The sequence below is a fragment of the Lissotriton helveticus genome, chromosome 11, assembly GCF_964261635.1.
Source record: "Lissotriton helveticus chromosome 11, aLisHel1.1, whole genome shotgun sequence".
Classification (NCBI taxonomy): Eukaryota; Metazoa; Chordata; class Amphibia; order Caudata; family Salamandridae; genus Lissotriton; species Lissotriton helveticus.
Window position 1 is genome coordinate 219,325,144 of NC_136072.1, and position 15,956 is coordinate 219,341,099.

At 39.5% G+C, this 15,956-nt stretch overlaps 1 protein-coding gene across 1 annotated transcript in view; it reads right to left on the bottom strand.

Moving 5' to 3' along the window:
* Positions 1–15,956, bottom strand: part of KCNAB1 (potassium voltage-gated channel subfamily A regulatory beta subunit 1) — a 752,409-nt gene that overhangs the window by 378,738 nt on the left and 357,715 nt on the right. The window contains exon 3 of the mRNA XM_078666222.1: positions 11,809–11,846. Within this exon, the coding sequence (XP_078522348.1) occupies positions 11,809–11,846 (38 nt within the window). The remainder of the gene's footprint in view (positions 1–11,808; positions 11,847–15,956) is intronic.

The window sequence follows — 15,956 nt, forward strand, 5'->3', positions numbered from 1 at the left end:
GACTTCACCATCAGCTCACCCCTGAATTTCCTTGCTGGGAATTCGGTCTGTAGAAGCCTGCCTGTTGTTGGAAGCTGGAAGCGTGACTCAACGAGAAGAAGAGTGTCGCATCCGTACCTGTCGCATCATCGGAGGAGCGTGTCGCCACACCACGTGTCGCCGTCGCATCACCAGAGAAGCATGTCTCTGCCGCAGCTGTGTGTCACCGCATCACCGAAGAAGCGTGTTGCTACCGCAAGGGTCGCTGTCGCATCACTGGAGTAGCGTGTCGCAGGGCCTGTTGTGGATCCAAAGTTACAGAGTCGCCGCACGGCCGGGGGTGTGCACGCATCGTCTTCATGTCGTTGCATTGCATCAAGGGCACCATCTTCTCGAATCGCACCGGATTGTCGCATCGAGTCACCATCTTGTCCCATCGCAACCAGGCCGCACCACGAGATCGTCGCATCACCAGGAACAGACGCATCGCCTACTTTGCGTAAGCACTGAGGAACTGATGTACGCCTCCCCGAAGCAAGGAACTGACGCATCGTTTTCCCTGCGAACCTTTTGTTTATCTTGCGTGATGCATCCAAAGGTACTTTGTGAGAAATGTGTCGCATTTACCATCTATAGTGAACGGAGTTATTCCATCTTAAAGTCATTTTCTTAATACTATATTGTGAATTTTTGTCGTTTGGATCTTGTGTTAAGTCCATATAAAGAATACTTATTTTTATGAAACCTGTGTTGTGTCCATCTGTGGTGTTTTCACTGTATTACTGTATGTATTCACAAATGCTTTACACACTGCCTCTGAGATAAGCCATCCTGCTCGTGCCAAGCTACCACAGAGTTGAGCAGGGATTATTTACGGAGTGTAGCCCCCTTACTCTGACTAGAAGCAAGGGTCTCTATTTGGACAAAGGTGCAAGCCATTGCCAACTAGAGACCCCCAGTTCTAACAGTAACATTAGTGGGTAATACCCTAACATTAAAGTTGATAAAATGTGTAAACCCTACTAATTATCAAGTTGTTTTATTTGAGGTGCATAAAGGCCGCAATTAGATCCTTGTTAATTTTTACAATAATAATTTTGAAGGTAACCAGACAATGGTACTGGACCCCCTGGAAACAGACATAGCTGACTTTTTGGAAAAATCACATAAAAATTGTGATATCATAAACATTGCTCAGCTGTGCTCAGCTGTGGGGAGCCAGCCAGCCACCCCATATTACTAAGTGGGCTGAGGACCTAGATTGGTGCATGTTCAGGGAAAGAGCTGTGTATGTAGCCTGGGGATGTCCGGAAAAGTGGGGGAAGGTATGGGGAGCATGGAATAGTTATCGTGGCGAATTATGTACACCCCCGAGGCGGCAAAGGGAAGTAGAATCACCGGAATCCCTGTGATCCCAAATTCAATATGATTGGTAAATGCTGTTGCTATACGAATGACAACCAAAACCTCACAGTGTCAATTATTGTTCACCCAATGCTAATGTTTTCTTTTGTATAATTATAATAAAAAGATTTTTATTTTTAATTGTGATATCATCTGGATGGGCAACTTTAATGCCCATAGCTGTAACAGGGGGGGGGGGGGGCTCAACTGTATGTGGTCTGACAGTTGTTGAGGACCCTCTTTTTCATTTTTCTCACAACAATTATGGAAATATCCTAAATAGGATATTAATGGCTAATAGCCTCAAGATAAGTAACCCATGTACTATAACTGGCCAGATGGTCCCCACTTTTTCTACCGGCTCCTACTTTTGAACCATAGATTACAATTTAGTTTCAGAATCCATTAAATCACATTGTACTAATATTAAGACCCACGTTAATGCATTTAGCGATCATGCAGCAATTGCTTACAGCACGAAAGTAGCTCAAAGGCGTAAACCTTCAGAGAAATTATTACCAAAGCTTTCTATAGCAAGGAAAAACGGGGTTGTTTTTAAGTGGGAAATAGTGAATACTATAGAGTTCACTGACCAAATTTTGGGCAAAATGGATCTGGAGATTATGACCTGTTTGGACTTAAACACATCCTAAATCGATCGCCTGGTGGCCTTTGAGCGGATCCTATTGGAAGATCAAGGATAACTTGTCTTGTCAGGTCTCAAATGGGACTCACAAGAAGGTTCGCTGGTTTGATAAGGTCTGTGTAAAGGCCTTCAAAAACCTGAATGGAGCCCTAAGGTCAAAACCCAGTGATCAGCATTTACTGAAGTCATTACGTTTGACATTCAAAAAAGCAAGACTAGATGGATTACATTCTCTTACCGAGGAGACCTGGGAGAACTTACAAAGAGCAGCAGCATTAAACAGCAGCAGAGACTTTTGCTCCTTTCCTAGGAGAGGAGGAGATTTCTCCAGAATCCCATGTGCACAAAGACGCATGGGTTGAACATTTTGGGGCACTTTTTGGGAATCTAGGGCAAGTAAAAGCCCTGTGTGTTGCTTTACCAATCTGTAATTCCGGAAATCCGTTAACCTTCAGCCTGGATGAAATTAAACACGTTTTAAATCAGTCTAAGATATCTAAAGCCCCTGGACCCGATGGGGTCCCAATCGACTTTTTCCTGGATAACCAGGACCTATGGGCCCCATTGCTCACAAATGTTTTTAACAACATAGTTCAAACAGGCCCGTTGGTATCCTGGAAAAAGTTGTTCATAATCCCAATTTTTAAAAAAGGGGATAAGGCCTCCCAATTAGATACAACAGCAAAACTAATGGGGCGGGTACTCCTGAACAGATTGGAGGGGTGGGCCTCTGAAAATAATATAATAATTCATAGCCAATATGGCTTTAGAAAAGGAAAGGGGACGGTGGACCAGTACCTCAATTTAACCCATATAACTGCAAAGTATATGGAGGCCAAGAACGCCTATCTGTATATGGTATTTATGGACTTAGCGGACGTCTTCGACTGTGTGGCCCATTCCAAGTAATGGGCAATAATGGAGGACATGGGAACAGAGATCCAGATAATTAATTTAATCAGAGAGATGTATGCTAATGCTACGGCCCGTGTACACTACAGAATTAAGGGAGAATGTACATGGTATTATAAAATTACCCGCAGAGTGAGACAGGGGTGTGTACTCGCCCCGTTCTTATTTGCTCTGTATACTAATGCGGTGAAGTCCGCCTTGGAAGACTCTACAACAGATCTCCCTCGCATTAAATCTTCTCCTGTTCTGATACTCCTCTATGCAGACAATGCAGTGTTTTTGGCGCGAATGGGTAATGCACTGAAGAGACTCATAGAGGAGTACGTAAAATGTATGAACAATCTGGACATGAGGATTAATCAATCTAAGTCATTTGTACTTGTGGCAGGTATGCCTTTAATGAAAATCCTCACTTTGTCTATTGAAGGCCGAAAACCTGAGATTGTGAATTCATTTAAATACCTTGGGATTATTCTTAACAGGAAAAATACAAGGGTGGATATGGTGATAAACAGAGGACTACTAATGGGAAAAAGTATTGGAGGGTTTTTTAGATTTATAAAGAAACTTGTTTCAAAGCCATTAAATGTGATAAAACAAGATCTATAAGGCAAAAACATTGTCTATCGCTGTGTATGGGGCAGCTTTGTTGGGCTTATTGGATATTTCCAAATTGGACTATAGAGGATGGCTTTTTTAAAAGATTGCTAGGTGTTCCGCAATCCTGTTCCTCTTACATTTTTCACTCTGAGCTGACTGCCCCTTATATAACAGATAATATTTGTAGTGCCCCAATCCTTTTGTGGTACTCAGCATGAAGGAAAGAAACCTCAAGTCTAACTAGACATATTTCGGTGGACTGCCTGAATTTAGAAGGAGTACAAAAAATCAAATGGCTAAAATATGTTGAGGCCAATCTCCAAGCAATTGGGTCATGTAAAGTATATGAGGACCCGAACTTATGTTTGACCATATCCAAAAAAGAATTGAACTTTTGTCTATTAGATCATTTTGAAAAGAAAATGTATGACCTCAACTGCAATTTGACCACAGCAAGATCTTTTAGCCCCTACTATAAACAATACTTTGACCTCATACCAGTCTTTTGTAACAAATCTTTAGCATAGCTACATTTTACAGAGATTCCAACTAAATTAAATTCCACTTATGTTAGGATATCCCCTAAATCTTACTCCATCGATGCCATTTCACTATGCCCATGTGATAATCATTCTCCCCAGAATGATTTGCATATTGTCTTTTTTTGTAAGTTGTTTTGAATGAATGGAAAAGATACATCCTCCCAGTTATTTGTAAATTAAATATCAGACAATGTTGCCCAGCACTTAATTACCTCCAGCAATTATTGGATCCCCTGGTATGTTTATGTTTAGCATCGTTCTCCTTAGCTGCTAAAAAGACAAGAAGTCGAAATCACTAGTGTGAATTGTACAAGTAAGATAAGGGTCAATCGATTAATTTTTGTTTTTACATTAATGAACTTCTTTTATTGATCGTGCTTTTTAAAAAAATCTTCCTTTTAATTGTATCTCACGTATTTGAGCTTTTATAAACGTCTCTTTTATCTTGTAATGCTTTCTTTAATAATGTGGAATTTAGATTTTGTAGAATACTTTTTATGCTGTTGTTCTTTCGGTGAAATACAGTTATTTTGATGATGATGACTGGACAGTTTTACCTCCAAAGAATTTAGCCTCAATAAGTGCATCTTCTATGCCACATCGACTGAGATAACTTCTTGCACACTGCAATGCAACTTTTGTCAAGTGGAAAATGCCCATCATTGGATAATGATCATCAAATTCTACTGGATTGCTCATAAACATGTCCGCTACCATACCGAAAACACCTTAATCGCAGAAAATTGGCAGGATAGGCTAGTCTTCAAGCTGAGCATGCACATTTTGGAAATTGTTTAGAGCTGTGTATACTGTTGCGTAGTTTGTGACTGGAGAAGGTATTACCGATACAAACCCAACCATCTTCAGTGAGATGGTATTCTGGGAGAGCAGAGCATGAATTCCAGCCCACGGAGGAATTAGCTTTTCTTCCTCCTTTATTCAGGCACTGAAATAAGCGATATGATAAATTCAGTTAAATCAGCTTTGTGAACTACAGCATCAGGTAGAAGATCCATTTCCTCAGTCACTTTGAAACTTTCTGGGACATCATGATGGCTTGTAGGGATTTTTCACGTGTTGGTAAGGCAGTTGTGTTTTAAGTTTGCAGCTTCATTTGTTTATGCCTACAGCTGACACAGTTTGTTTTCCTGCAGCTCCTTCATTTTTACAGTTTGGAAAAAGCACCCTGGCAGTATCATGTGTGCTGGATATTCCAGACAAAGAAGATCTGTCTTCTAAATCAAAATTACCAAGAGCAGCAATTGTAAATCCTTTTGTGGTAAAGTGACTTGGAAGTGGTGTGCTGTCGATTCACAAGAATTTACAGCATGAGCTACTAACAAGTTCCTGCTCTGTACTATGACATTAGAACTTGTTGAAACTCCAGTCCTATTCATTGAAGTGATTAGCTCTCTACTTTTGCCTTTGTCATAGATTGCCTGGGCAGTCACCACGTATAGTGGAGTTTTCTTTTTGCAGTGATGTAATTTATAAAACATGATTTGCAAAAGAATACATTTACACAGCATAAGCCTGTCGGTCGGTTCATGGGATTTTCTTCCACTTCTTCGCTTCTATCTTCAAAGCCATCCTCAATGTTATAGGCTTCTGTTCCAAACTCAAGAACTTTAGTTTGTAACAGTTTTACTCTGCTGATATTAAACAACTACGTAAAAAATGTTAGGACAACATCAGGCATTCTTGTTGACTCCCATTATTTGAGGAGTTCTGGGTCATCACAAAATTTGTCATCAAGTCCAAAACCTAAATCTATATTTCTGACTATCTGTACGCTCGTTACACAAATCACTTCTGCTGGTTTTTCTCAGGCTCTATTACAATTGTTTTTTTACAATTGTTTATCTGTCTCAAGACATGAACCGAACAGAGTCATAGCCCAATCAATTTCTCGTGATCGGGCGCTCGTGCCTCTCCCTTTCAGAAAATCTCATTATAGTGTGAACGCTCCCCCTCAATTTCCTAAATGACTGGCTGGTGGGCAGTGGCATGTACATAATCATTATTGGAGAAGACAATTTAGTTCCAAAGGGATGACTTAGATATCAAAGTTGGGATGGTACACATTTGCACAAACGACTGCTCTAATTTGTCCCATCACAAGAAACCACCAAACCTGCCCAGAAGAACTTGACATCATAGCTGCTCATATGAATGCAAACATATCAGATTAATTTGCCTTTTCATACATTTCTAGGCATTTTTCAGAAAATGTTGCAGAAGTCATAAAATTGTATACATGTTAAAGTTATAACTCACTGCATGCTTTTATATCTTTATACCTATTGGTATTGTAGTGTCTTTTTATGTGAGGCTTCTCTTAGTATATGCCGTACTTCTCTGGGTTTGGACTCTTTCAGCTGATTTAAAGAATGATCTAAGGTATAGGTGACGGTTAGATAATTATGTATTTTTATCACTTTTTATTAATTTTACAATAAACATTTCTTGCCTCTTGATCGGACTTGCTAGTACTAGATTGAAACAGGCTATGAAAAAGCACAATATATGTCAGAATCTCAATAACTGTCTCAATCCTTCTCTCTGTGATTGTGGATATTAGTGACAGCTGTACTATAAGGTACATCTGTACTGCTTGATACACACCATATTAGCTCTCTGATTCAAACTTAGCTCTTTCGAAGGGTCTCGAAAATAAGTTCTTGTTTTAATTTATAAAACACAGAATTCCCTCTCCATTTAAGGGATATTGCACAATCATGCTTTTTCAGTACCTATAGTCCCACAGTAATACTGTGAGATTGAGCAGGCAGCACTGGGGTCTCAACATTTAAACTGAACGGGAAACAGCCTATTCACATACAACATGTATTCCTTGATGAATATCAAACATGAATTGGGTATTCAAACCCCTAGCAACCATTAATGTATAATTGCTGCATCCTTTCTTGAGACTCCTGGGAAGCTTCTTTCAGTTTTCAACATTCTCAGCAAGCCAACAGCTGGAAATGCATGGCTCTAAGGGAGTGAGTGAGTGAATGACTAAGTGACTGACGAGGGAGTGTGAGTGCAACCATTTGTATACTATAATGAGATACATCATTTCTAAGTGCAGACCTTCTATTAAGGGGTTATTGCGCACAAGAGAAGACATTAAGTATCTAACAACTGGAAATTCAATCTATGTTAGTGGTGCCTGGACAGGGAAGCCTTTTTAATCCATTAAGGAGAAGCTAAAAGCAGAAAAGCTGCTTATCTCAAGGTTCTTCCAGTTGTCAAAGATTTTTTAAGGGCTGACATAGCACCCTAGGCCCATTTCCAAGGGTCCAGCACTGGAATGGCACCACTTGGCAGCAGGCAGAGTCAGAGTGCAGTGTTCAGGGGGGCTGGAGTCTTTTCTGGCCTCTAGACTCTGATCAGGAAGCCAGCTCACTAGCCCCTGGAGTGCTTTTGGTGGTCCTGGGTTCAAAATGCAGGTCCAGTGCTTCTTATCCAGGCAGCATGATAGCAGGGTAGCAGAGTAGCGGGCCTTCTTACAGAAGAGCAGCACATCAGTCCTTCTTATGAGTCTTCCACAGGTACAGATGTGCAATGAAGAGTTGGGTCTGAGTATCCACTATTTATACCTGGTGCCCACTATGAAATGGGAGAAGCTTCTCGAGTCCTCCCCCTACAGAGATGTCTGAAATTTCCCATGAGGAACAGGGTCAAGAATGATTTCCATATGGCTGAATTGCAAACTGAGGTGGCATGGTGGGTGAAGAACGATTAGTTTGGGTTGCAGCCTGAGGGATTGCCAGTGGCTGAGATTAATTCAAGCATTCCACCCATTACATTGTTGTTTTTGCGTTTGATGCCCTAAGTGCGCCAAGTATGCCCAGACGTGGGTCCGGGTTTCACTATTCCACTGGAACCAAGCTATACTTGGCTGAAGAACCCATAATAAGAGCAAAACCGGTCCTGATTTGCTTGCATTCCAGTTCAGGGAGGACTTGGCCTGGAATTTTGGGCTGGACTGTTCCCATGAGGAACATGGTCATGACTAATTTGCTTAAGGCTGGGTCCACACTGAGGAGGCATGGTGGGCAAACAACAATGGATTGGGATGTGGTCTGCGCAATTGCCAGTGGCTCGGATTAGTTCAAGCATTCCATCCATCACCTCATTATTTTTATATTTACATTTCTAAAAGTGGCATTTCCAGAATTGTGACTTAAAATGTAACTTTACCATTAAAGAGAGATTTAAAGTACAATTCTTTAGACACCAAACTCGACATTCCTACTTGCTCACAATTGAAAGCTATAATTTATTAAGAGTAACAACGTAAGCCAATCTCATCCTATGGTAGAGGTAGGTCTTGTAGTAGTGAAAAACGAATTTAAGAGTTTTTCATTACCAGGACTTGTAAAAGTTAAAACTACATGTCCAACTTTTTAAATACACTGCACCCTGCTGCTTAGGTCCTACCCCAGGGGTGAATTACATATATTAAAAAGGAAAGTTTAGGCCTGCAAAACGTTTTTTGTGCCAGGTCGAATTGGCAGTTTAAAGCTGCACACACAGGCTGTGATGGCAGGCCTGAGACATGTTTAAAAGGCTAATTAAGTGGGTGGCACAGTCTGCAGGCCCCCTAGTAGCATTTAATTTTCATTACCTGGGTCTATATAGCACCCGTACAAGTACATTAAATGTGTCAATTGGGTATAAGGCAGTGTTAACAGGTTTTAGGGAGAGAGCACAAGCACTATAGTACTGATTTGAAGTGGTAAAATGTCCTACGTCCTAAGGCCAGCAAAAACTAAATCAACAAAAATAGGAGGCTTGTAGTCAAAAAGTTGGAGAAAACTACGCCAAGCATGTCAGGTCCAACGTTAATAAAGAAGCAAAATTGAACATTTGACAACTTTCTCTATATTTGATTTTGAACTCCACAAAATATTTCAATATTATAGCATTTGCTTGGAGTATACTTATTTTTGTATTATTCTTTAGTTTTGAGGTTCAAATCATAGAAATTGTTTAGCCTGGGGTTCCCCAGCTTCCAATAATAACTCAGTGTGGGGGGGGGGGGCCCTGAATTTAACTAATGATTAAATGGGAAGTCAAAAGGTCAAGTACTGCTGATATATTTTATTCCAAATAGAACTTTTATACAATAAACAAACTGCTTAGCTCTGAAAAATGACCCCCATGAAGTGTTACTGTTATGTTTTGGTCAATCAGCATAAGGGGACGATTTACTAGCATTTTACACTTAAGTAACTGGTGCAAAATGTTAATTTTACATTTACTTTTTAGTGCAAAACTTGACTTTGAGTTAAGGAGTTTTTCATGGATAGTTCGTGGGCATTCCTTTGCAACCAACCACGGTTTCTGACTCAAAGCCCTATCTCCTAACAATGGTAGGGAGTATCTTGTGCCAAGAAATATTGCCTCTTTGAGGCAGGTGTTAAAAAAGATAACTTTTTTCTTACTTTGTATGTGTGCTGCACTGTAACAAACACATTGAAAGTTGGAACATTTAAAGTTTGCCTAGATATGGTATTTTGAACTCTAAGGGTAGCCTTCCAGTTCAAAACTTATGATAGACATGATGCAGACATTTTGGCATTACTGTGCAAAGCAGTATGTATTGTGCTAGGCAGCCTAATTGTACACCAGTGCTAGGGAGGAAGCAATACAGCACCATATCTCAGTAGATATGGTACTGCACTGTTCTCATTCTCCCACACAATGTGGCACAGCAACTTTAGTTGCCTTCGTTCATCGCATTCATTCTTATTAAATCTACCAATAAATGCCTTCTGAACTCACATACATTCATTCTCTAGATGTTCTACCGCCCATTATAGAATTAACTTGTCTCATTCACCATCTATTGACATCCATATCAAGGGCAACATTTCTTCTTTAAAGGAATATCCTTAAAGCTAACTAGTATCATCTGCAAAGTTTGACTGCACAAATCACAAAGTCTATGGGACATGTACCCTTTTTCAGTGAGAACCATAAATACAGTAATTGTGCTCTATTTCACCAGACAACAGCTCTCTACCTTCTGGCAACAGCAACAAGCACCTTAATGTCCAACATTTATATGCCTATTACAAACAAATTTTCATCTGATTTTCAATGGGTACATTTCCATTAATGGAAATCCTCCTTGTGGCCATTCATGTCAATATCATGAGGGACATACTTTGCCGGTGGTACCTAATGCTGGAAAGGGAGATTGCCTCATTTTCTGAAGTAAACAGAGCTTATTCTGTTTCATGCAAGGGGTTACTCTTTGACCAGGTTCTGGCCTTCTATAGGAGAGGAGAATGCACTATTCCATTTGTTGCTGTAAAGGCTTTCTTATCAACCTAATATGATTGGAGGAAGACATCTGACCCAGACAGAATTTCAAACAAATATGAGTATGTCAGATTTAAAGGCTGAGGCTACAGTCCTTTCATCTGCCTTCAACATCATTAAATAATTCATAATGCTGGAACAACTAATATAGATGGTGGAGATCACTTGCAACTCAGATGATGGCAAAGTTCTTTGTGAGAGGGACGAAAACAGTTGTTCTTACTGGCTCCACATTTTTCAGAGTCAGGTGACATACACTGCAGCATTCCATGGGACCATCTTCCTATACACCTTTATTGAGCACATTCATGCAGCTAGTGTTTGGGTTTTTAACTAAACACATGCTTTAGTTCTAGATTTAATCTGAAGATACCTTGCTATCGTTGAAAATGGAGTGAGTTGGGGACAGATAGCATCATAACTAACTTTAGATGTGTCAAAAAATGCTGACTCTTACTAGGCACAATACAACAATAAGGTTAGTGGGACTACCAGCTCCCTTGGTACTTCTGTATAGTTTGAGATCTCTATTTGAATAAGAAAATCATGGAAATGCTCCAATTTAGCACAATGCATCCACAAATCATCCTGTCTTTCCTCATTACACAAACCGGAAGCACTGTAATCCAATTAAACATTCTTAATGAGCTCCTTATGAAAACTCTTTTTTAAGAGTATGGCTTGCCTAAGCTGCCATTGACTTACTGCCCACAAGGGCATAGTTGGCAATAAGCCTTAAAATGAGAAGACCATGCCAAGACACCATCTCTTCAATCTACCACACATGCTCAAGAATGCTCAACTGGATAGGGGAGCAACCTTGAAGCCTGCTCTGCAAAACTGTGAGACTACCCTTCAGTCGAACTCTGACGAGAGCCTGACCTGGGCCATTTCCAGATGCTCTGAAAGAAAACCTATCAGGCAAGTGATGGTATTGTTTCTCTCATTGGGCCTAGCTTCTGTCATTTGTTGTGTTGATTTTCAGAATACATCAGATCTCTCGTTAAATATGCTCTGCGGCATCCCCTAGTAAGTGCGTGAAGTAGTGTGAAGTCTACTAAACGCTAATAATGTAACATAACATATCTTAACATAATGTAAAGTAAAAAGACATAACAAAAAATGAGTTACTTTTCTGTTTAAGGTATTTACAATTAGTATTATCAAAGGTATTATTATCAACTTACATTGTAATGTAATATGATATAATATAATATAATATAATATAATATAATATAATATAATATAATATAATATAATATAATATCCACACAAAAAAGCCTACAATGGAAAGACCCTATCAAAAATATAACAACATATATACATTATGTTCTTAGCGTATACAGTAAAGCACCTACATGCTCATAAAAAGCAGACATTTCTTACCTCATCAGAAATCTGACCGCCAAATGTGACCCAAGTCCCTGTAAGGAATATAATCATACATTAATAATGCTCGTTTACTCACACTGCACACATTAGAAATTCTTCTTTACCATTACAGATGATCCAGACTTAAAAAAGAGCAGTGATGAAAAATTGCAATCATTAAACCTGTCAAAGTAAGAAACCGCTTTTATAAATCTGTATTGATTGTCTTCTTCATTATTTTAAATCAGACGCCGTGCATGCAAGCACACACATTTTTCTGCTATTCAAGCATGGACTAAGCCAGGTGAAATGTAACTTGTGTTCCCATCCTTCTTGCCTCTTCTAATTAGTCAAATCTGAAACAGTTCTTTTCATTTGACCAACAAATGGAGCGTCACCTCTGCTGAAAAACTGTGTCACACTGACGAACTGTACTCAGCTTGACGACATGACCCCATTTGTACTACTCCTCAATGACATTCACAGGCTGGACAAAAACAAAATGAGCATCCGAACATGGTACATTCACATTTTGTTTTCCGTTTTCTTAGTTCCCACCATAAACTAAGAACAGTGAGAAAAGAGTGAGGTAACAGGAATGGTGGTCAGCATAGGATTTAGGTAAGTATTATTTTGATCTGTACAGAAGACCATATTTCTTTTTTCACAGCAATGGCTGTATTGATGGAAAATAGAACTACTTTAAGATACTAGTTTCAAGGACATGGTTTCATTCAATTAAAAATCCTTTACATAATATGCTGACCATTCTGGAACAATCAAGTAAGGCATTTCCAAAATTAGATGAAAAACTCCCACCTTGGCAGAAACTTGAGATTTGGTAGGTCCAATCGCCTACTGATAACAAAAATAAAAACACAATGGTTTGGTGTGTGTAGAAAATTGCCATTTGGAATGTCGCTGCCCCCTGAAATCTTGCAGGAGATGAATGCTATTCCTTTTTCCAAAGGGCTTTCTGTTGCATGATAGGTGACTGTACCCTTTGTTATAATTAGGTCATCCTGTTTTAGGTTTAAACCCATTATAACTGGTACAACCTCACAGAAAGGGAAACAGCCCTCATCAGTGTAAACCTATAAACACTGATAAGCACCTGAACAACCACAAATTAAAATGGCATTAAAAGAAAGGGATGTGAGAGAGAATGAGCCATTTTTATTTATTCCTAAAGGGGCCAACACAAAGTAACTTTGCCATACATGGTAGCAGGAAGAATGGTTGGTCTAAGATCTACTTGAGGTTTTAGGAATGTCACTAAAACATTGTTTCTTCTTCCTTTTATCTACTCCATTTTAATTTGCTTGGATTAAAGGTGCTGGGTTTAGAAACATGTTTTAAGCTTGATCTCATATTAAATCATATTGGAAGTTTAGGCAGTATTTAATTTGTTCACTTTTTGGTGAAATGGCTGGCTCATAAGCGTTTTGGACAATATGTACTATCACATTTATTCACAGGAACATAATAGATAAACCATTTGATACATCAGCCCCTTTTCTAAGAAATCAGTATTGACTATAGGTCACTAACGAGTAGATGAATAACTCCTGTGTCTAAGAATTTGTTTATTAAAACATTTGAATGTAAAACTATTACTTTTTTAATCCATTAATAGTACTGTGAACCAGACAGGATCCTGTCCGAGTAAGTGTGAGAGGTAATGAGATGTGAAAGATGGTCCTTTAAATTACGTACCGTATTTTCCGGCGTATAAGACGACTTTTTAACCCCTTAAAATGTTCTGGAAAGTCGGGGGTCGTCTTATACGCCGGGTACAAAATTTAAAGGTATGTTTTCAGGCGTTTTTTACATAGCGCGCACTTTACCCGAAGGTGTCAGTGCGCTTTACAGTAGGAACAGTATTGATACAAGAGGAACAATTACAAATGAACAAATTACAAAAGCAAACGTTAAGTTACATGGATCAAAAGTGACAATAGTGAGCAACCAAAATACATGAGGTAGCAATCAGTACATTCCTGGAGAAAAAAGTGATAAGTGTGCAGGTTACAAAAGCGTACAAAGTACGAGCCAACTATGCAGGACTGCGTTGGACTGCGCTGGAAGTGGGGGTAGTATTATACGGCGAGTATAGCACGAAACCTACATTTTATCAAGCAAAGTAGGGGGTCGTCTTATACGCCGGGTCGTCTTATACGCCGGAAAATACGGTATGTGAAAAAATATGCTTTGTCCACACTGGAAAAATACAGTTTTCAGTCTATTGTTGGGGGTTGGGGGGTAAGCAGCTGAATAAACATATATATGCACTGACTTCAAAAGGTTTGGGAATCACTGAAAAAAAAGACACTCCTGAAATCCATAAAAGAATTAACACTGATAACAGTGCATCCTAGTTATGATCCACCCCAATCCTTTGGGTGCAATGAATCTCAGCTCTATGATGTGCTTTCTGATCCGCCTGCATGCTCTGCCCACCCAATCATGGCAGAGCCAACGCATTGTAACTTCAACTGTTTCCCAAGCCCTGAGAACTAAACACCATTTGACAGTGTAAATTGTTTCAGTTTAAAACAATGACTTGTGTATTAGTCTCCAGAAAATGGAGAATGGATCTGCCCCTTCAACACCAATTTGGACGCCCCCTTGCCCCTGGTTAAAGGAGAAATTGACAATCAAGTATTATATTTAAGCTGCAACTTTGTGCAATGAAAGGAGTTGGCCAAGTAAGATGCCAGATGATTTTGTGCAGACACAGAACTGTAACATACTGTATCAGAATCAATGATAAACAACATTAAAGGCATCGTCTAGTAACCTTTAGGAAGTCTGCAGGCATCTGATGTCCTTTCAAAGTCAAATGACTTCATGACAATCACCACATGCCACTCTTAGACCTTCATGTACCAAGATTCTATTTAAGAAATCGTAAATTCCTATAAATAATGATTCACAATTTGTGATTCATTAAATAGAATTTACAAAATGGATTTGTTAGAAGATGCTGTCAATTGTGCACCATTCAAATGTATCTATAGGCATTTAGAGAACTAAACTATTTATTAATAGGTTGATTCTCAAAGTACCGATTCATAGTGGGAAACAATTTGACCTGCAACTTTAATATGCATGAGATAGGCTGTTCATTGAGACCCACAATAATTGGCTGCAATGACAGGCATGGTGGCCTGCTGAGGTCAGAAGACCACCATAATTGTAACTGCTTTTAAATAAAGCAATGTTTCTTTAAATGCATCCTATTTTCCCTAAAGGAAAATGAGATGCATTTTAAAAAAACTACACAAACCTTTTAATGAACAGGCAGTGATCTTTTGGACCACTGCCTGCTCATAAACAAGTGTTTGCAATGCAATAGGTCTTGCATTCACGAGAGTTAGAGCTATTGGCATTGTAAATGACAATGCCAATAGCTTACACTCTCGCAAATGCGATACTTATTGCATTATAAATGCTGTTTTTGGAATAGCGCCCCATGCTGCGCTTTCACTGTATTGAGGCCACGCACCTTTCTTTAGACGAGCCATGTCTAAAGAAAGGAGGGTGGTCGTCGGTAACGTTGAAGCGCTGTATCGGCACTTGTGAACCAAAAACTGAATAGTAAGAAAAAAATATGTGGGCTCTTTCAGCCCGCAAACAAACTAAAGGCACTGCCACCACTGTATTAGATTGGCGAGGAAAAAAAAGCGCTGGGGGAGAGCGTGTCCTGCCTGCAACAGCAGGCAGGATGAAACCATTTAATGAAATATTGCTTGGAGGCTGTACTTAAAGCCTACCGAGCAACAACACATGTAGCAGGAGGTGTCCTGATGGGAGGTTACAAAATGACACAAGGTGGTACTAAGGAGTGACAACTAGACCTATTGACCAATGAAAAGCCACCGTTTACAAAGGACAATGACACAAGCCAATGAACAAAATGGGCGGAGAGTGGGCGGAGCTTCAAATCCATACCTGAAAACAGCATGCCTCGCAGAGCAGTGCATGTGCTGTCCAGGCTCGACCTAAACATTTTGTTGTGAATATTCACAAAGGAGAAGGGTTTTTTTGAGGACTCCTTTCTACTTGGGAATGGCTTACTACCTTCTTTGAGGAGGTGGGAAAATATTCATGTTTAGCGACTTGATTTTTGTCACAAAACATTAATACATGCCTAAAAGAAT